The sequence below is a fragment of the Anomalospiza imberbis genome, chromosome 11 (genome assembly GCF_031753505.1).
Source record: "Anomalospiza imberbis isolate Cuckoo-Finch-1a 21T00152 chromosome 11, ASM3175350v1, whole genome shotgun sequence".
Classification (NCBI taxonomy): Eukaryota; Metazoa; Chordata; class Aves; order Passeriformes; family Viduidae; genus Anomalospiza; species Anomalospiza imberbis.
In genome coordinates, this window is record NC_089691.1 from 21,184,321 (window position 1) to 21,205,146 (window position 20,826).

The 20,826-nt window shown below is 46.1% G+C and overlaps 1 protein-coding gene across 4 annotated transcripts in view; it reads left to right on the top strand.

The window, feature by feature from the left end:
• LOC137480881 (contactin-4) overlaps positions 1-20,826 on the top strand; it is a 281,234-nt gene that overhangs the window by 170,366 nt on the left and 90,042 nt on the right. For 2 of the 4 annotated variants that reach the window (XM_068202332.1, XM_068202331.1), the window contains exons 4-5: positions 5,112-5,238; positions 6,512-6,687. In XM_068202332.1, the coding sequence (XP_068058433.1) occupies positions 5,112-5,238; positions 6,512-6,687 (303 nt within the window). Of the gene's footprint in view, positions 1-5,111; positions 5,239-6,033; positions 6,175-6,511; positions 6,688-7,269; positions 7,377-20,826 lie in introns of those variants that run through there. The other 2 variants (XM_068202333.1, XM_068202334.1) reach the window with 2 other exon arrangements.

Sequence of the window (20,826 nt, forward strand, 5' to 3'; positions counted from 1 at the left end):
AATATGCACATTTGTGTGTATGATCAGAGCTCAGGGCACACTGCTGAGTTTAACCCTGCCTTTCATGCAGGCTCCAGAGCCCCAGGCCACTCCTCAATGGAGTTGTCAGAGCCCTGCTGAATCCATCTCCAACTGGAGCTATTCCACGCCTGCCTTTACCAGAGGGGAGATTTATTCCTTCCTTGGCTTCCTCCTGGGCTCCTGTGGTCTCTGGGAATATCTGACCCTGCTTTGGAGCTCGGGTGTCAGACACTCGTGTGGCAGCTGTCACCTCTCAGGCAGGGCTGTGCCCTGGGCTTGGGACAGCAGGAGAAAAGGGGACAGCAGAGGGAGGAGAGGGGACAGCTCACAGCACCTGTTGGACACCTGTAGGTGCCACAAAAGAAGCTTGTATTCAGGGGCTCTCCCCAAAGATACAGAACTATGAGACCCTTCCCTGGGAAACACCACTTCATACACTTTTACAGTATCTGGGTTTTATCTTTTTTTTTTTTTTTTTCTTTGAACAGGAAGCACCCTTAGTGGGTCTTGTTCATTGAGAAGTCTACAGAATTAGTCACAGCAGGACTATATGGTGTAAAATGTTCTTTGTTTGAATTTCAAAGCCAAGTGCAGTTGATGTGAACAGGAGTGACAGGCAAAAATGAAGGAGTGAGGCATGCAGAGGAGCTCTTTCCTGCTCAGGAGGACGGAGTGCAGCTACTCACCTTGGAGAGCAGGCTGCTGTGGCAATCAGCCGTGCCCTTGAGCCGTCCCATCCATTCCACTTCCCACTTTTCTGAAGAGCTGCTCTTCCCAAGGTGCGGTTTTGTCTCGAAGAAATACCAGCTTGTAGCAGTGTATGAAAACAGCCCAGCTCACAGAGCAGGGAGCAATTCCCTCAGCAGCAAACAAGGAAAGGATTTCTCTCATTTACCCTGGATATACTCCAAGAATTCTCTGCTCAGTTTAGTTATTATCTTTCCCTACGGTGTGGAATATTCAATTAAACTTTCTCTCAAATTGGCCATAACTTTCAATGGAAATTAAAGCAGTTCTATTTAGGTACCAGTATCTGTCACCAGGCTTAATGTTCAGAGAGAATAGGAATGGTTCCACCTGTTTGGTGTGAATTAACCTCAGCTGACATTCCTCATGTTTCAATTCCTCAAAAGCAGGGGAAGATGACAGCATTTAGCATCCAACTGTACGTGCTGGCTCTCAGCTTTGGGGTACTGGAGGGACACAGCAAATATACTCTTCATTTGGAATGTATTCCAATTAATCTAGCTTTTTTTGTTTCAATAGGTTTTGTAATTCACTAGGGGGAAAAATATATATCGAGCAGAATGTTCTTTGAAATGATCTCTCACTTTCCATCCAACACCATATGGACACACACCTCCTTCTGTGGTTAAAATGCTTCTTTTATTGTCAGATCCACTGAAATTTCCTAGATCCTGCCTCTAACTGAAAGAAACACACTTCTGTCAGAGGAGGCAGACCCAGAGCAGGAGTACATTTGTTTTATCTGACAAGGAGAGGGGGAAATGCTTTTTGGAAGCCAATCTTGTTTGCAGGTTGTCTTAAGCTGAGGGCGGCTCGTGTTCGTTCTGGCTTTACTCATTTTTGGGCTCTTCAAAAGAAATGTAACTCAGAAAAACAAAATCTGCCCCTGGGAGTGTCTCACCAGTTAGTGTGGCTGGGAAGGTTATTTATTTTATTGTCCTGGGGCAGTGGGAAATGTGTGAGGAGTGGCAGCAGCTGTTGAATGGTGTAAAGGGGAAACGGGCGAAAATAACTGAGCACTTTCAGGTGTGTGTGCACACATATGCCCTGCTTCTTGTTCTTTTTTGATGAAATTACCAAAAAAAGAGTCTGTTAGACACAGTCTGATGAGAAGGGTGAGGGAAAAAACCTCTAAGCAGAGCAAAGAGCCTCCTCCTGGCTTTGGTGGTTTCTGTGGATTGAGCTGCTCATAGTGTTCACCAGTGATAAGCCAAAAATGTGTTATCACTGTTGGAATGCACGTCCCTGGACATTACTGCGACAGAAAGAAAGTTACCACTTTGAATGTATTAAAAAAAGTGTAGAATTTGCATTTCAGAGTTATCCAAACAGCAAAACTTTGCTCCCACAAAAGCAGACACTTCAGTGGAGCAAACACCTTTGGCAGTGCTGACAATAAACATCTGAGTAACACAACTTAGTCAAAAATGAGCTTTTTTTCTGGTGCAGGCACTTGTAGTTTCCTGTCTGCAAGAAACTAGCTGGCAGCTTGTTTTATTTACTGGTGACTCTTTAGTGCTCTGTGAAGCAAATCCTCCTCCTGTGTCAGGTTCTGTGGCTCAGCCCTTATCACCCAGAGGTGGGATCTGGGCTGCAGTGATTTCAATCACACATTAAGGCTGCAGCAAAGCAGCTCCACAGGATGAAGATTAAACAGTTTGGACTTGCTTATCTCGGTTATACACAGGCAGCAATAAGAGGAAGAAGAAAGGCACTCAAAATAATTTTATCTAGCCAGTGTTGCGAGGTTTTTCCTGCTCCTCTGTTCCCCTGACAGGCTGCAGCTGCTCTCAGAGCTTCTCCCTCTGCTTGAAAATCGCTCCGGGATTTTTCCTCTTGCTGCCCAACAGGAAGGGCAGGCATTTTTTTGCCATATAAAAGCTAAATGCTGAACGGTGTCAGCAGCAGGTGGAATATTTGGAAGTGCTTTCATTTGATCTTTCATGAGCTTCTACTTGAGCTTGGGTAAATTGAGTTATTCGGTAGAGAAATGCAGCGTTTTCACCTATTTGTCACTGTTTCTACCTTTAGTTCTTTGTGCTTTTAAAGTTGTTAATTGCTCACTAAATAATTACCCAGACAGGATGGGGTGGCTCTTGGTGCGGGCCAGTTTCATTAACCCTTGAAGTCCAGGATGCTGCAGGTTCACCTCTGCTCCTGCAGCCAGGTGATGTCCTGGACGTGTGGGGACACATTTGGACCCTCAGATTTGTTCCTGTTTCCCACCTCAAGTAGCTGAACCGTTCACTTTTAATGCAAGCTGTGTTTTGCTGGGATGGGAGGGGGACCAAAGTCAGACCTTTGGTGTGATGTGATATAAATTGACACTCTCTAATTGAAATAACAGCAGATGACAGCCCAGAGAGGGGTGTGAGGCAGGTGACAGAAGCAATCCAACACATCCCTGAGTCAGCAGGGCCTTAACTGGATTATCTGGGATGCTCTGGCTCGTGCCACCATCAGACTCCGTGCTCCTGGGACTTGAAGCAACTCTTACACAGGACCTGAGCACTTGTGTATTTTCCAGTGAGAAAACTGGATACATTCCAATATATTTTAAATCTCTTGCTTTCAAAGCCACTCATACAGTTCTCAGAGTGATAATCCTTACGGGCCAGGCTACAATATTCTTTCTTAGGGTGAATGAGGCTGCTCAGGGAGTGCAGGGTCTCGGGAACAAGTTTGGATGCCATAATCCAGTCCCTTATGCTTTATGGCTATTATTATCTTTTCCCACCAGCAACATGAGTTGCACACAGGTGTAATTTAAAGCTAGAGAGGATGTGAAATGTGTCGTGAATAATAGGTGAGTTTCAGCCAGGTATTGTAAGATATAATTAAAAATAAAGATAAATACAAGGCCTGTGACTGTGCTTGTGGTGGGGCCTGAGGAGGGGACATGGGGGCGAGGTGGTTCCTTTCTAATCTTCCTGCAGAGTCTCTGTGAAATACTTCTGTGGAGATGACAGAATTTGCTCTCCCTGGAGTGAAGGGCTGTTGTTGTGTCCTTAGTAAATCCAGCTGATTTCCCATTATCAGGCAATATCAGGGTTATTCCCATTCAATCTCACCTTCCTTCCATCTGGAAGATCCATCATCTTCTGTTCATTCCTTTTTTTATTTTCTATATTTTTTGTACATCCCGTCATCTCTAAATTTTATTTATTCATTTTCCCCTGACCTCCTGTACCCACAAATTTCCTGTATCCCCATCTGAGTGGGCTTCCAGCAGCCTGACTAAAGTGAATTCCGTGTTCACATCCCTGCAAGTCCCTGCACGCTGAAAGAACAGAGTCTTCAGGGCAGCAAAAGATTAGAAAATGATTTCAAAATGTTAAATCAAGGTTCCTTCCAGTCAGCTGGAAGATTTTCTGACTGTGAGCACTTCCACCGTGTCCTTACTTGCTCTGAACTTAGAGGAGCAGCCAGGCATTGACACTGATGAGAGGAAAAGTCTTGGTGAAATCAAGATAGCTGATCTTTTCAGGCAGGAAAAGTTGGTTTCTTTTGTGTTCTGAGCAGCCACTGTGGAGATAAAACTGATACAAAGAGGATGGAGAGCAGGGAATTTAGTCAGAGCTTTCCATGGGTGTTTTGAGCAGTGTCAGTGAATTTCCTGAAATTCTGTGCTCGCTGCAGAGCGGTGGGCAGGGAAAAGCTGCACCTCAGGGATGGGCCTGTGAGCAGCTCCCAGGTCTGAGAGAGGAGAAATTGATAAGGTGAAAGCAGAAAGTGGCTGAGGAGAGAGGAAAGGAGAAAGGGAGGGCTTAACAGCTCAAAAAATCAAAGTGTGTTTTTAAAATGAAGGAGGAAAGTCAGCACAAGGGAGGCTCCCACCAGTAACCACCAACCTGAGAGTGCCGGACTGCTGGGAAATGGCTCCTGAGCTCCTTGAAGGTCGTGTCAGCTTGTCTTGCCAAAATATTTCCCCACTTCTACCTACATCTAGTGTGAGTTTTTAATGCTCTGAAGGGCACGAGTGTGGAATGTCCTTGTCAGGGCTGGGAGCCTCATTCCTGGGGAGGTGTGGGGCTGGTGCCAGGAGCATTGTGATTTGAATTGAGCTTTGCTATGACAGCAGTGTCTGCTCCCATTGTTTGAGCGTTGGGCGAGGTTTCATTCCGTGCTCTGTTTAGTGGAGGATATTTTCATGACTCCGTGTGAGGTTCAGTGGCTTTTGGGGGAAAAAAAATAATCTGCCGTTATAAACTAAATAAAGTGATATCAGATCTTGTCCAAGGTGAATGGCACACAGCCTCTTGCTGTTGAGACTCTGTTTTGTATTTTAAGCCTGGAAGACAGAGATTCCATGAGTGACCTGTCCCATTTCCCTGTCCCTGCAGATGACAACACCCTGCACGGGCCGGTTTTCCTCCAGGAGCCCGACAGCGTCATCTTCCCCTTGGACTCGGAGGAGAAGAAAGTGAAGCTGAGCTGTGAAGTGAAAGGAAATCCCAGACCAACCATTGGGTTTGTTCAGTGTTTGTTCTTAGAGCCACCACACACGAGCCTTTCTGCTGTGTGTATCAGTGATGTCCCTGGAGGCTTCCACAGTGCTGATCCCAGAAAAATCCCCAGGGACAGCATCCAGGGAGGGGCTGGAGCTGGGCCAGGGAGGTTTAGGTTGGATTTTAGGGAAAGGTTCTGCCCCCAGAGGGTGCTGGGCACTGCCCAGGCTCCCCAGGGAATGGGCACAGCCCTGAGGCTGCCAGAGCTCCAGGAGGGTTTGGAAAACCCTCCCAGGGATGCTCAGGGTGGGATTGTTGGGGTGTCCTGGCCAGGAGCTGGACTTTGATGGTCCTTGTGGGTCCCTTCCAGCTGAGGAAGTTCTGTGATCCTGGGGCATTAGGAACAGAGGGGATGGACACCAGGAAATCTCCAGGTATTGCAACTCAATTCCAGAACTTGGACGGGAGTTCTAAAATGTTACAAAAGGATTATAAATAGTCCTGGCTCTCAGATTAACCATCCTTTCCCATAAACATGGACAGAACTCCTCATTCTTTTCAGCTTTAGTAGCTGCTTTGGGATCCTTGGAGGAAGGTGCTGTTCTCCTGCAGTGCTGCTGCTGCTGTAAATCATTGGCGCTGCTCTTCCCTTCCCTTTGGTGCCTCTCACTCTGCTCACCAGTAAATGCCACTCTGAAACCAGTTAGAGTCACCAGGCCTCTGCCTCCGTGCTGTCTCCTGGCACAGCCAGCTATTTAATGCCATGAAACCCACGGATTCATGGTGCAAGCACAGCTCCAGAGTTTCTCTGTGCACTCAGGAGCTGGGAGAAGCTGGAATTCCTCAGTGCCCCACTTTGTGACAACATCTGCTGGGAGGGAATTTTCTTAAATTTATAAACCAACAACCAGCAAGTCAGGAGAGGGGGAAAAAAAATATCCTCAGTGGACTTGAATGGGTTAGAGATCCTGTCTCAGGGACTTCCCCTTGCCAAGTGATTAATTCCAAAGAGCAGCAACACCAGCAACTACAGAAGCATTAATCATTTCAGAGACTGAAATATATGTCAAGGATATTGCTCTTTCAGTTAATTACTGGAATATTTCAATACCGCTCAGGAAGTTTGCCTTTTTGCAATTTTTTTAAAATTTTATTTTTAATAAATTATTTTATTTTATTTTTAATAAGTTCTATACGTTCAGAGCCGTTCTAAATCTTCCTTTACTTACTTCACACTGTGTTTTCAAACACCCAGGACCATCAGCAGAGTTTAACTTTGGCATTGTGTGCTCCAGGTGGAAGTTAAATGGAAGCAGTATCGACGTGGGCATGGATTACCGCTACAGCCTGCTGGAAGGAGACCTGCTGATCAATAATCCCAATAAAAGCCAGGATGCTGGGATGTACCAGTGCGTAGCAACAAACCCCTTCGGAACCATTGTCAGCAGAGAAGCACAGCTGCAGTTTGCCTGTGAGTAAGAAGGCAGCCTCTGTTCCTGTGCTGGAAAAACTGGGAGCTGGGTGTGTTCTCCCAACTTTTCCTGGTGGGTTATGGGGTGTTCTCTGTGGGAAATGGATTTGTAGAGAGTTCTCAGGGCCTGACAGGAGGCTCACACAGTGTGTGCATCTATTTGCAAACTTTGAGACAAGAAATGCTCACTTAGAAATGCCATGGAATAGGACAGACATTGTGGAGAGGGAAATGGAACTAGAAACAAGTTTCATAAGATGGCCTTGCAAATAAGAGTAGATACTTTGGAGAAATAGAACTATGAAAGATGCATTGTAGTGTTATCCATGAGGGGTAATTTTAGATGATTGGGTTTAAGGCATTTGCAGCATGGTGTGGCTAAAGCTGCGAGGCCAAGAAACACTTACAGTGTTTTGTAATTAGGAAATAGTTGGCTCCTGATTGTGATGGCGTGAATTATAACACCTGTATTGTCTCACCCTTCACGTGAGACTGAAAATGGAATAAAAGTTTTTAAAATGCCTCCAGCTGCCCCATCTCTGGGTCAGGAAAAGGGCATTGTCCAACAAATTGGTGCCCCGTGCTGATCAATAATCCCAGTAAAAGCCAGGATGCTGGGATGTACCAGTGTGTAGCAACAAACCCCTTCGGAACCATTGTCAGCAGAGAAGCACGGCTGCAGTTTGCCTGTGAGTAAGAAGGCGGCCTCTGTTCCTGTGCTGGAAAAACTGGGAGCTGGGTGTGTTCTCCCAACTTTTCCTGGTGGGTTATGGGGTGTTCTCATAATTCATGGAGTGAGGGAGAAGGGAACTGTGAATAAGGAATACAGATCTTGCGTTATCATTATTTAGCTGGAATTGTATGGATTATATAGGGTAAAATGCCTTATTTCTTGAGGAAGAGGTTACCTAGGAAAGGATCTGGCAAATGGATCTCACCATTAATCCTTTCCTTGGGGAATTAAAGCTTCAAAGTGTTAAAAAGGAGCATACAGGGTAAAATGCCTTGAGGAAGAGGTAACCTAGGAAAGGATCTGGCAAATGGATCTCACCATTGATCACCTTGGGGAATTAAAGCTTCCCAATGCTCAAAAGGAGCATAATCTCCACAAGGGATGAATTCAGAGTGATAGATTTCACAAGTCCTGGGTTTCAGTGGTACATCAGGTGTGGGCACTCTGAGGGAAAAAGGGCAAAATGGGCAGCGCTGTGTTTATTTTGGGTTAAAGCAGAGTTGCAGCTTCTTGTCAAAAGCTCAGGATAAGAAAAGGCAGGATCTTGCTGTTAATTAACAATAAATGGAATTATGCAAAACCCTTTGGAGCATAAAGTCTGTGAGAGTGGGCAAATGATGACACAGGACCACGAGCCATCTTTTGGCTCTTGTGGTGGTGAAGGTGAAGGCAGAGAATGAATACAGGGGCTTGTTCACCCGTCACCTGTGTGATTTCCCTGGGCTGTTGAAGTGGGAGGGGTTCCAGCAGGAATATCCTTGCAGGAGTGTGCAGGAGCTCAAGGCAGAGCCTTCCCAGGCATGGGGTTCTCAGTAATGGAGGATGGTGAAGTGAAAGGTGCTTTTGACTGACTGGGGAGAGAGGCTGATGTGCTCCAGCTGCAGAAATGAGAAGATGAAAATGGCAATGACCCCCAGGTTCACGCGCTTCAGAGAGGTGGTTTGTGATGAGGAATAATACAGAGGGTGAAGTCAAGTCCTCTGTCTCCCCACGTGGTTGGCAATAAATTCTCCCCCTGCCTGTGCCCTGCTGGAGTTTGTCCATGACTGAAGGTGCATTTTCCCTGAGGATGGGCGATGAGCAGCTGCCTCAAGACCATTCCCATCACTCCCCATTTCAGGACGTCAAGGTGATTGCTTCATAAACGCCACCTCAGGCTGCTGCTCCCCCAGCAGGCTCTGCCTTCCAATCCATGGCCATTCCCAGCTCCCAGGGGAGCCTGGGCAGAGCAGCACTCCCAGCAAAGCCCCTCAGCACCCGCTGGCAGTGTCACACTTTCCCAAAATCCACTGGAAAAGAACAAGCCGGGTACCAGGCAGCAGCTCCTCAAATCTGGGCTTCAGAGCTCGGGAAGTGGGATGAGACAGGAGGGTCCTCCTAACCCCACAGAGGGTGGGGAGGGGCTGGGATGGAATTCCCAGAGCAGCTGTGGCTGCCCCTGGATCCCTGGAGTGTCCAAGGCCAGGCTGGGCAGGGCTTGGAGCACCCTGGGACAGTGGGAGGTGTCCCCACACAGGATGTTGAAATGAGATGAGTTTGAGGGTCCCTCCCAGCCCAAACCATTGTGGGGATTCTCTGATCCTGCCAAGTGCAGTAGCCAGGGACCACTTGAGTGGAAACTCATCCTCTTCTCACACATCTGCTCTGACTGATTCCTGCCTGGGAAGACTGGATTTAAAAACAAAGCTTGCTCTTTTCCAGTAATGGTGGGGAACTTGGACAAATGGATGCATTTTTGACTCCTGGATTATATTTTAGTTTGCTAAAACAGCATGATCAGCTTAGAAACATTTGGATTAAAGAAAAAAAAATAGGGTTTCTCAAGGTGGGCTTTGACAAAACAATTTTTTTGTCTTCTCTAATCAAAGGGATTGCAACCAGAATTAGCTGAACTAGGAAGTACAGAGTGATTTAACTTTACTACAAAGGCTCTGCCTCTAATAAACTAAAAATGGGTATGTGAAGCTTCACCCTTCATCTGAGCAATCCCTTCTTTTCCATCCTCACCTTGTGCTGTGTGGTTTTTGTTTTATCTCATTTTAATTTCTGAGGAAATGGCTGTTGGGGTTTTTTTTTTTTTGAGACAGATGGGTGAGATTTGAGGGGTTTTTCTGCCCTCCTTTTAAGAGTTAAATTGTGAGTCTTGGGGCATCGGTAATGTGTGTTGTTCTTCAAGGGCTGTGATATTCTTCTGTAGCCTTTTCAGGGAAGATTAAGCTGTGATTGAGCCATTCAGCCTCCTGTGGAGGGCAGACAGGGTCAGCAATTTCATCCTTGAAATATGTATTTAGGTTACAAACTCATTATGATAAAAGTGCTAATATTTCCCCCGAATACTTGCTTTTTGATATGGCATTTTCATTTCAGGTTTGTCCTTTTTTATTTTTTCTTCCTCCCTCTTTTTCCCTTTCTCTTCCCCCTTTTTTATCTTTTTTTTTTTCTCCACGCTAGTTGTCTCTGAAATTGAACATATTTTCAGCGAGTGAGGAATCTGCTATGCCACAGTAGCAGAATATGGATTAATGATACCCTAAGCCCTGTGCTTATAGCAACACAGGCTCTCAGAAAATAAAAAAGCTTTAAATTCTTGAGTATGGATCTAATAATGGCTTTTCCACAAAGATCTACAGAAACACATCTGAACTAGCTTAAATGATGGGCTTTTTATTTTAGGGGCTGGGGCTTAGCTTGATGATTTTATTCATTGTGCTATGGTTTCTGTTGGGGAATAACCCTGGAATTAAGCAGGAGCAGTGGCTGGGAGGTGACACTTTGGGGCTGAGCCCACCCCTTCAGCCATGTGATCAAAGTTGGTTTTTGTGGCCCGGATCCTGCATCCGTTGAGGATGGAGATAAAACTCCCATTGATTTCTAGTGGCACCAGAGTTGGCCAAAGTGATGAATTTGCAGCTTGTTCCGCCTGCTCAGCTCCTGTCCCCATGGCAGGACAGGGAGGATGAGCTCCCAGTGTGTCCTTGCCAAACTATTAAATCACAGAAGCACAGAGCCACAGGATCCCAGAAATCACCGGGCTGGAAGAGACCTTCAAGATCATCGAGTCCAACCCAGTCCCAACACCTCAACTCAACCCTGGCACCCAGTGCCACATCCAGGCTTTGTTAAACACACCCAGGGATGGTGACTGCACCACCTCCCCGGGCAGCCACTCCAGAACTTCATCACCCTTTCTGTAAAAAACCTTTTCCTAATATCCAGCCTAAATTTCCCTTGGTGCAGCTCGAGGCTGTGTGCTCTGGCTCTGTCAGTTCCTGGAGAAAGAGCCCAGCCCCAGCTGGCCACAGCCACCTTTCAGGAGCTGTGGAGAGTGCTGAGGTCACCCCTGAGTCTCCTTTTCTCCAGGCTGAGCACCCCCAGCTCCCTCAGTCATTCCTCACAGGGTTTGTGTTCCCAGCCCCTCTCCAGCCTCATTGCCTCCTCTGGACACACTCAAGCTGACCATGGAATAATGTACAGAATGGAACATCTCACAGGTGCTGGAAGTTGTTCTGTCACTCTCCAAAACTCCCTGGAAGGAGGTGGTGGCAAGGTGAGGTTCGGTCTCTTCTCTGAGGGAACAAGTGGTAGGACAAGAGGAGATGGCCTCAAGTTGTGCCAGGGGAGGATATCAGGAAAAGTTTCCTTACTGAAGTGTGGCTAGGCATTGGAAAAGGCTGCCCAGGGCAGCGGTGGAGTCCTCATCCCTGGAATTGCTCAGGCTGTGAGCAGCTGTGGCACTTTGTGACGTGGCTTAGTGGCCCTGGTGTCTGCTCAAAGGTTGGGCTTGACCTTGGGGGTTGTTTCCAACCTTAATGTCTGATTTATACCCACACCTCCATAGTCATCAGAGCATCATGGAAAGTTCTCGAAATCACCCCTGGAGAAGCTCCTGTTCTGCCCAGCCCTCGCAGACCCTTCTCAGGGCTGTGCATTTGGGGATCTGTGTACTCAGATTTACTTTCATTTGGTGGTGCTGACCTTCCAGCCTGTCCCAGCTGGGCAGCACTGCTGGAAGGGGCTTCAGAGGAAACGGGACAGTGCAGGGTTTCCCTTCTGTTTTAATTCTTGGATGTCCAGGTTGTTTATGATCACAGTGGGATGAGCGAGGCAGGACAATTCTGCTGATTTATGAGCTCCTATAGGGCAGCATCTCTAATTAGAGATAATTCTGAATTTATTTTACCTGGCTGAGGCTGCAGTTTGTGTTTTACTGCCAAAGCTTTGAAACCAGACAGTTTTACACATCTCCAGTATCCCCCACCCCAGGGGTCACCAGGCTGTGTTTGCTCCACCTCCACCAGCAGCAGCTGAATCACCCCAAGCACAGGACCAAGCCTCTTCCAAGAGATGACCCCTCTCTTCTCCCATGGAGCCATCCCCAATGCTCACAGATGAAATATTCTCTCCCTGCTGTGATAACTTGACTCGATTTGGCCCTAAACTCATCAGCAGGATTTGCAGTTTAACCTGAAATTTCACAAAGCTGCTGCCAGCTGCAGGATGCTGGTTTGGAAATGAACCCTCTGGGAGCTGTGCAGGAGATGCTGCCTTTCTCATCAGCACTGAGGTTTGTCACATGCTGCTGATTTGGAAATGGGTATCCAAAGAGGAAAATCAAGTTTGAATCAGAGCTGGTTTTCAGTCATATCATTGTTTTGCCCCCTGTTGTTACAAAAACTGCCTGAAAATGATGTCCGTGAAACAGGAGCTGTTACAGAAATGGGATCTGCTTTTCAGGGGGGTTTTATTTGTGGGACCCCATGAGGGGAGGATGGCTGATGTCCTTCCCTCTGCTCTGTGCTCAGAGGCCTCTCTGAAATCCCCTTTGACCAATTTCCAGGAAGGAGTTTCCCTCGAATCTCTAATTTAGCAGATCCATGCTGATGCTGTGGATGTTTTCTGCAGTTGGCCAAAATGATATTGAGATGTCTAGGGGGCTGTGGGCCCAATTTCAGACCAGAAATGAGGCCCCAGGGGAGCGGAGGATAATGAGTCTGAAGGGAGGTGTCCTCTGAGGATGCTGGAGCAGGGATGGAGCATCACTGTGCTGCCCCAGGAGGTTAAAAAGAAGGGGAAAGATCTCCTTGTTCTCTTCCTCCTCCTCCTCGTCCTGCAGATGCCCCCAGACAGGTGAAATGTCTGATTTTCTGGGTGGAATTGAGCTGAACTGTTTCACTGTGTCCTCAGTGCCCAAAGAACAGGGTTGGAGGTTGGCCGCTTTCCACCTCTGAGCAGAGGAGCAGCCTCCACCTTGCCTTTGGTACCTCTTCCATCGGATTACACATGACGGGTGATCCTTGGGGGTCCCTTCCTGCTCAGGATATTCTGATTCCATTCTAGGAACTCTTTACTTTCTCCCTTGTTACCATGAACCTCCTCTGAAGTGAAGGGAATCATGCTGTTTTTTCTAAAACCTCTTCCCCACACACACTTAATTAAAATAATTCTTTTTATAGAAAGAGGTTTTTTTTCCTTCAAAAAGAATAGTTAAACATGAATTAGCAGCCAGGACCCAGCACTGCACAGGGCAGAGAGTGGCAGAAAATCCTGCAATAATGTGGTTGCAATGACAATACTTTGGGGCTTTGACCTACCATCCCAAAATAATTTCACTGTGGTGGTAGAAAGAGAAAATTACTCCCAGCATCCTACTGAAAAGGGTTTTTTTCAATATCCCCATTGCCAGAATGTTTGCTGCTATATCTTTTACACAAGTAAATTCCATAATTTTCACTGTTAGTTGCTAAGGAACACATTGTAGTGGCTGCTCAAAGTCTTTACTGGTGAACCCTCATTGCCCTCCAGTGCACTCATTTTATCTTTTGGAGACTAAATTGTCAAGGAAGTCACTCTTTCAAGAACAATTAATAATGAAAACATTTTTGGGGGAGGGGCAGGGTCTACTGAATTCCAAACAACCAAACCCACAATCCCAGGGACTGATCCGTGTGTGTTCAGCAAGCAAATGGAAAAATTTCCACAGGGATCACTGAAATCTAAGGGGTTGATAAGAGATGATGTGTTTTAAACCTTCTGGAAGCGCAGGAGCCAGAGGGTTTGGGCTGGAAATGCAGGAGCCAGAGGGTTTGGGCAGGTTTTTGGGAGGCAGCTGGGATGGTTGGTGTGCCTGGCTCTGCTCGTCCTCCTCTGGAGGTTTATTTCTCCAAGGTTTTACTTGTGAGGAGCAGAAACCCAGCCCTGTGCATTTTCCTGGCTCCTCGCTCACCCTGGAGTTTTCCTGTGCAGGAAAAGATCCCTGTGGAGGGCAGGGGTGGGGATTCTCAGCGCTCTGGGTAGGATCTGCTCACCTGCACTCAAGCTAAGGAGGCGCCCATGCCTGCCCTCGTTCCCCACTGCAGGACCTGCATCCCTGTGCTCCAACACTGCTTTGCACCCCAATATTGAATCTTCCCACTCAGCTACTTCTGACCCAGATGCCCCTTCTGTTTTTTCAGAACCTGGACTTCAAATCCCCAGCTTTTCCCACAGCTTCTTTCCCTTTTTCCTGGTATTTCCTGGCGTGGCTGCCTCCCAGGCAGGGCCACAGTTCAGAGACAACACTCCCAGCCAGCCACTGCAGCTTACTGACACCAAGGGCCCACAAATCTGCTTTTAATCATTTCATTTTCTTAGCTTTTCTTACATCTTACAGACATTGATCTTTTTAACATGACCCAATTTCCCCTGCATCCCCCACCTCACTCTTTTTCTCACCGAAGCCTCTGTGCTTTTGAAGGGTTTTGTTGTGACCTTAAACTCTGCAAACAAACATCATTTTGGAGCTGGAACGTCCATCTCTAGCCCCCGGAAAAGCCCCCGTTGTCCCAGGTTTCCCCAGGGAAAAATGGGGCTGCCATCCCTGTTTTCCTGCAGCTGTCAGCTCGTGAGAGCAGCCTGCCTGGGTTCCTAAAATGTGTGGTTTCCTACCAAGTGCCAAACCCCTGATTCCTCCTCCAGTGCCTTTTCAAGGAAAAATGCCATTCATATCAACCACAGCTCTGCTGCCTCACCCAAAATCAGCCCCTCCACCTGCCTGTCCCCCCAGGACTGGGGCTGCTGTGATCTTAACTCAGGAACGAGCACTTTTATTTGCATTTTCCCATATGTTCCACATCCCAGGGTTTCTCTTTGCTGAAACCCTGGCGGAGCTGTGCACAGGCCATCAGTGTTAGAGAGGAGCTCCCAACCTCTGCTCCTTCCCCAAAGTCTCTGCTGGGTGGAAAACTAGGCTAAGCCTCACGTAAGCTCCTCTTTTTTCCCTTTCTTTTCCTTTTTTTTTTTTATTTTTGATGAATAGGACCAACAGGGAGTTTGCAGCAGAGGATGGATCTATAACCTACTTTACTTTCATCTGGGAAGGGAGGACCCTTAAGTCAGAGCAGAAATGGAGGATTTTTACCTGCTTTGTTTCCCCCCCAGGGTTATAAATAAGCTGAATTCATTTTTTCTTAAAGCAGTGGCACTTGGAAATTATCAGTGCATGTTGTCCTAAAGCTGGGAATCTCGTAAGCCTGCAGTGTTTTTGGGAAATTATTTTGGTTTCTGGTTGGAAGGAGCTCTGGAGAGGGCTGGGAGTTGCATGGGAGCTGTTGGAGCCAGCTGAGGTCACTCACAACACCACAGTTCTTCTTCTGCTTTAGAAATTCAGGGAAAATCAAGGCACAGGCTTGACATTTTTCCACCATCTCTCTTCATATTTATTCATTTTGCCTTTAATATGAAAAAAAAATCAAAAGAGAGATATTTTTTTTATTCTATCTAGGGGCTTTACTCTTAAAAATTATATGATGATGTAGGGTTTTTTTTGTTTGTTTGTTTTTTTTAATGAATTCCCAAACCTCTTGTAAAAACTGATTTTAGAGTAGTAAACATCTGCAGAGCTGTTGGGTTGTGTTTTCATGGTTTGTGTAGCTGCAGAACAGGACAAGAAACCAGGAGGTTGTGTGTGTTTGCTCTGTCATTAGAAAACTTCTTGTGACACCTCCCCTTCTGCCTCTAAACCTCCTGGTCTGTGACTGAACTAATGCTCTTGACCTAGCTGAAGAAATAATGATGCTCCTTGGATGATCCCTAGGGGCTCTGCATCAATGCAAATCCGTATTTTCTCTAAATGTGTGGAAGTAGCAGTTCCAGGACCCAAGCACAGACCTGGCAAAGGCCAGAGCTGGATTCTGCAGGAAAATTTCAGTTTCTGTTGATGGCATGCAAGAGCAGTGCAGAACAACTTTATCCCAGTGGCTGCTTTATCTTTATTTTGGTTTTTTGTTTTTTTTTTTTTTTTTTTTTCCCCTGGTTTCCCTCTGGAAAGCAAAGCCAGGAGTCAGCATTGGCGTGAGGAGGATGGAGGAGATTTGAATGTGTTTGTGGAAAGCTGGCCCACATTGGTTTCCCTTTCTGCAGCAAACATGACTGGCATTTCAGTCTTCATTAGAGGGGAACAGAATGGAAAAATATCAGCACTCTGAGATGCTGCTGAGCACCAAAATGTGAATTTCCACAGGGAGGCTGAACCAGCAGGCGCCTCTGAGGATCAGGATCTCTGAGGGGTGGGCTTTGGGTGGGGTTTTAGCAAGTAAAGGGAAATTTTCCTTTGAAACTTCCTGCTGAGTGAGCTTGAGTCATGTTATCCCGAAAATCTGGGGCTGCCCCTGGATCCCTGGCAGTGCCCAAGGTCAGGCTGGACTCTGGGGCTGGGAGCAGCCTGGCACAGGGGAAGGTGTCCCTGCCATGGCACTGGACGGGCTTTAATGAATTCTGTGGCTCAGTGATTGTATTTTACATTACTTGGGGTCTGAATTTGCATTCCTGCCACTGCCCAGAGTGGGAAGGGGCAGAAGGACCTGTGGGGAACACGTGAGGCACCTGCAATGCCCAGACATCCCCTGGAAGAGGCATACAACACCCCCTGTGCCCGTGCAAGTTCTGCTCTCTGCTCACTGCAAAGTCATCTGTGCTGCAAGAAAGTGCAAACAGAGCTCTCTCTCTTTTTTTTTTTTTTCCCCATCTAGGAAAAGATAAAAAACTTCAGAGAGTGAAATAGCCCCATTCGAGCCAACCCAAGGGGAAATGTCTGCCCAGATTTTCTAGATTAAAGTAATAAAATTTTCAGAGTCCTCAGCATTTTGTCTCAAGCAGAGGAGCTGCCTCAAAATAAATGTTTGAAATATTTCCTGTCGAAAGAAGGCAAACAGGCAGTTTTTATGAAGTGGAACATGAAGACAAGGAGGATTTTTTTTTTTCATATTTTCATGGAGAAGAGTGGTTTGATTTTGGAAAAGAAAAATGGGTGGCTTGCAGGAATTTCTCAGAGCTCCTGTTTCCCTGTAAGATCAGTGGTGTGAAGGAAGGCAGCAGAGCCCTGGGGCTGCCTTGTAGCCGGTTTGGAAGCAAGGATCAAACCCCAGTGAGGTGGAATTTCAGCTATGTGGGCTCAGAAATCAGCCTGGCTTTAACAGATGGGGTCAGAAAGACTTGGGAAAATCCAAACAGTCTCAACACAGAACCCACACTGAGATGTCCAAGTCCAAGGTGAGAGATCAGAGATGGGGGTGGAAAAGTTAATGCTTTGTTAATGGCCACAGTAATGAAGTCCAAGGAAAAAATATTTTCCAACAGGGATAGGGGTGGGGGGAATGCCAAGATATTTACCTCTAAAACTTCTTTTTCCTTTCTTTTCTCCTTGGCAAAGTAGAAATCCCAGTGAAATTTCTGCTCTAAAGGTCAAATTAGAAAGCTTTCATCCCCAGACTTGTAAACTATTTCTCAAATCAGTGACTCTCAAAATTATTCATTAGAACACCAGCTCTTAAACTAAAATTCTATTAAGCTCTGTATCAAAGGGGTTTTATTCCAACCCACACAGCTCTCTGGGTAGTCCTGACACACCAGCAAGGACACAGCCTGAAGAACTTCATCTCTGTGTGCTGGTGAAAGGGATGGCAAAAAACCCAGCTCTGAAAATCAGGTGCAGTTTTATAGAGACAGTGTTTGGGGATGGTGGGGCCATAAATATCAGCAGGCAAATCCTTCCCTTCCCTTCCCTTCCCTTCCCTTCCCTTCCCTTCCCTTCCCTTCCCTTCCCTTCCCTTCCCTTCCCTTCCCTTCCCTTCCCTTCCCTTCCCTTCCCTTCCCTTCCCTTCCCTTCCCTTCCCTTCCCTTCCCTTCCCTTCCCTTCCCTTCCCTTCCCTTCCCTTCCCTTCCCTTCCCTTCCCTTCCCTTCCCTTCCCTTCCCTTCCCTTCCCTTCCCTTCCCTTCCCTTCCCTCTTTCCCTTCCCGAATTGAGGTGCACTGGGATCCCCTCTCCAAGACTGGTTTTATATTTTTATTTTTAAATTTTTAAAATATATTTTTAAATTCCCACAGCTTGTAGCCAACAGCCAGTGGAGTGGGATTGTCTTGCCAATGCCTCCCCTGTCCACCTGGCTGTGAGTCTTGTCCAGGACATGAACCTGGGATCTGTTGTATGGGGAGAGTGGTGCAAACATGATGAGAATTCTCGGGGTCTGTTGGGATGACCCCAAGAGTGTAAAAGTCCTCGTTTCCCAGCCCGTGCAGCCAAAGAAGGAGTCTGAATGCGCAGGGTCGGCTTCTCAAGGTTGTTTATTTTCCCTTATCTAGAACATTCTCTCTCTGCCCTGCTGAGCTCTGTCCAGCAGGTCGGCCATGGCATTCTGTCTGTCCTCAGGGCGGTGTTCACATTTTATATCCAAAACTCTGTGTGCCATGTTTACAATAATGTGCCAATGTCTGTCATTGATGTTGGACAGTGTGTCTGTACCTTAAACCAACAGAAAAGTGTCACCATCACAGCGAGACATGGAGGACAAGGAGAAGGAGGAGAAGGTCAGGACACGCCCAAATTCCTCCATCTTGTACCCATGAACCCCATTCCTAAAAGCCCCAAAATTCTACTTTTCCACCCTGTGTTAACTCAACTGCCACACTGCTCAAACCCTTGTGGCTTGTAATTCCTCACACAAAGTTGGCAGCTTTTTCCCTGGGCTAAAATGGAAGCCACAGGTGTTGTTGACTTGGTGCCAAGGTCTCCAAGCCCCCTGCCAGGGCTCGAGCCAGCCAGGGCAGCCAGAGGGATGTCCTGGACTCCCACAGAGAATAATTTGGGATACCCCTCCAAATACCCCTGGGGAGGAGGTTCTTTGCACGGTCTGAAGCAGGAGGATTTGACCAAACCTTCCATCAGTTTTTTTTGTTGGAGATGTCATTGCCAGCCTAACCAGATTCCCTTGGGATGAGTGGTGTGCTCTTTAATAAAGGCAATCATCTCATAATCTTCAGTGCAAGGACTGCATATGACCTTAAACATCACCCTAAATTTTAGATTGCTGGGATTATCTTAAAATGATGGAAGAGTTTTGAGAAGGCAAAGCCCATTATGATCTGTAAATCTCTTTAAGTCATGCTTAAAAATTGGCTTTGGGTGTCTTGGCTGTGGCTGGGTACCCAAGGGGATTGGGCATTTCACATATAAGAAAGGTAATTACTCCTTACCTATGTCATTATTTCCTGTTGTGTGGGTGCTTTAAAGTTCATTTAATATTGGTAAAGGTGGTATTTTGTCCACTCCAGAATACTCAAAATAGCCAGTGAATGTTTGTTAGCTTTCTAATTTATCAGTTCCGAAATTATCATTAATTTTTAACCATTCTGCTTTCCTGTGCTCAAAGTACAGCCAAGTCTTAGGGTTAGATACCAACCACACCCCCCCATAAAATACAGACAGGCTAAAAGAACGCCTGAAGTGCTGATCCAAGGATTTGTTGCTCATCTAAGTGAAGTAGGAGTGCCCTAACCCAAGACCTATTTTTAGTACAGTGGGAATGGCACTAAGGCAGTGCTAATTCCCAGGAATTCCCAGATTTTTCTGTAAAACTCTGCTTTAATGTTCAGTGCCACAACTTGGGCAGGTACTGGGAAGTGATGCCACAGATCCCAGATCCCCCAGAAATGCTCCAAAGCCCAGCAGGTGCCAGCAGCAGCTGTCAGCCCACCAGCTTCTCACTTTGGGCAGGCTATTATTGTGTGGAATGACCTGTTTTGGGGCTTAATAAAAGTTAAGCAGTCTGAAATGATCCACAGCCCCTCCAGACTGGGTCGTTTGTCTCAGTAAATGGCATTTGGAAACTTTAATCAAACCCATATGCTGCACAGATGTGTAGCATCCTCCCTTGCTGGGCACAAACTCTGGGATCCCCCTGTCCAGGCCCCTTGGAGATCTCATTTTGTAGGAATATTGATCCCTAGGGATGCAGCTCCTGTGCTTTGGGGGCTCCTTGCTGTTAACATCAACTCAGCTGAGTGATGTAAACAATGTGTTATCAAATTTGCTTTGCAAAACTCTCTAGACAAAGACTTTTAAGTAAAACCCACTGACATTTTTATTTTTGAGCCTATTAGCCGTGCTTTTCTTTGGCAATTAAAACCCACTGATGTATAAAGCGTGATTGATGTGTCTACATTTTTGTTGGAATACAGTAGAAGCAGAAATCGTTTCATACCAGTTAAACAGGAATAATAGGTGAAAATAGCACTGACACTGCTTTTCTAATCATTAGGAAAAAAAATCCCTGAACTGTAATGACAAAGGGCTCACTAATGGTGAGGTTTTGACAGCGTGTCATTCAAGGCACTGCACAGCAGAGCTGCCTCCCACATGATACAGTCACAGAAATTGCCTTTCCAAAGGACATGCAGACACCTGCCACCACCAATTTGCATCATTGACTCTTCATCTCATTCTCTATAATATTTTTTGGGTGGTTTTTAGTAGCTCTTGCACAGAGGGGTCTCTCCTAATTGCAGCACTGGTGTAATTACGAAGCATTTTGAGTTCTAAAAATAGGCACGTGTGGAAAAAAATCAAAGCAAAGCATGGAAAGGCTCCTCGGGCAAAGAAAGCCAGCAGAACAGAGCGCAGCTTTCACAAAAAATAGGGATCTCTGTCACATCCCCAGTGCCCTGAGACTGGCAGGCTCCTGAGGGAAGTCTTGCTGTTCCAGTTGGGTTCCCGGGGCATGCTGAGTTCAGGAATTCAGTTATTCCCATAATTTCTGTTATTCCCATTATTCATTTATGTTATTCCCATAATTTCTGTTATTTCCATTATTTCTGTTATTCCCATTAATTCTGTTATTCCCATAATTTCTGTTATTCCCATTAATTCTGTTATTCCCATTATTTATTTCTGTTATTCCCATCATTTATTTCTGTTATTCCCATTATTTATTTCTGTTATTCCCATCATTTCTGTTATTCCCGTAATTTCTGCTATTCCCATTATTTATTTCTGTTATTCCCATTATTTATTTATGTTATTCCCACCATTTCTGTTATTCCCATTAATTCTGTTATTCCCATTATTTATTTGTTATTCCCATTAATTCTGTTATTCC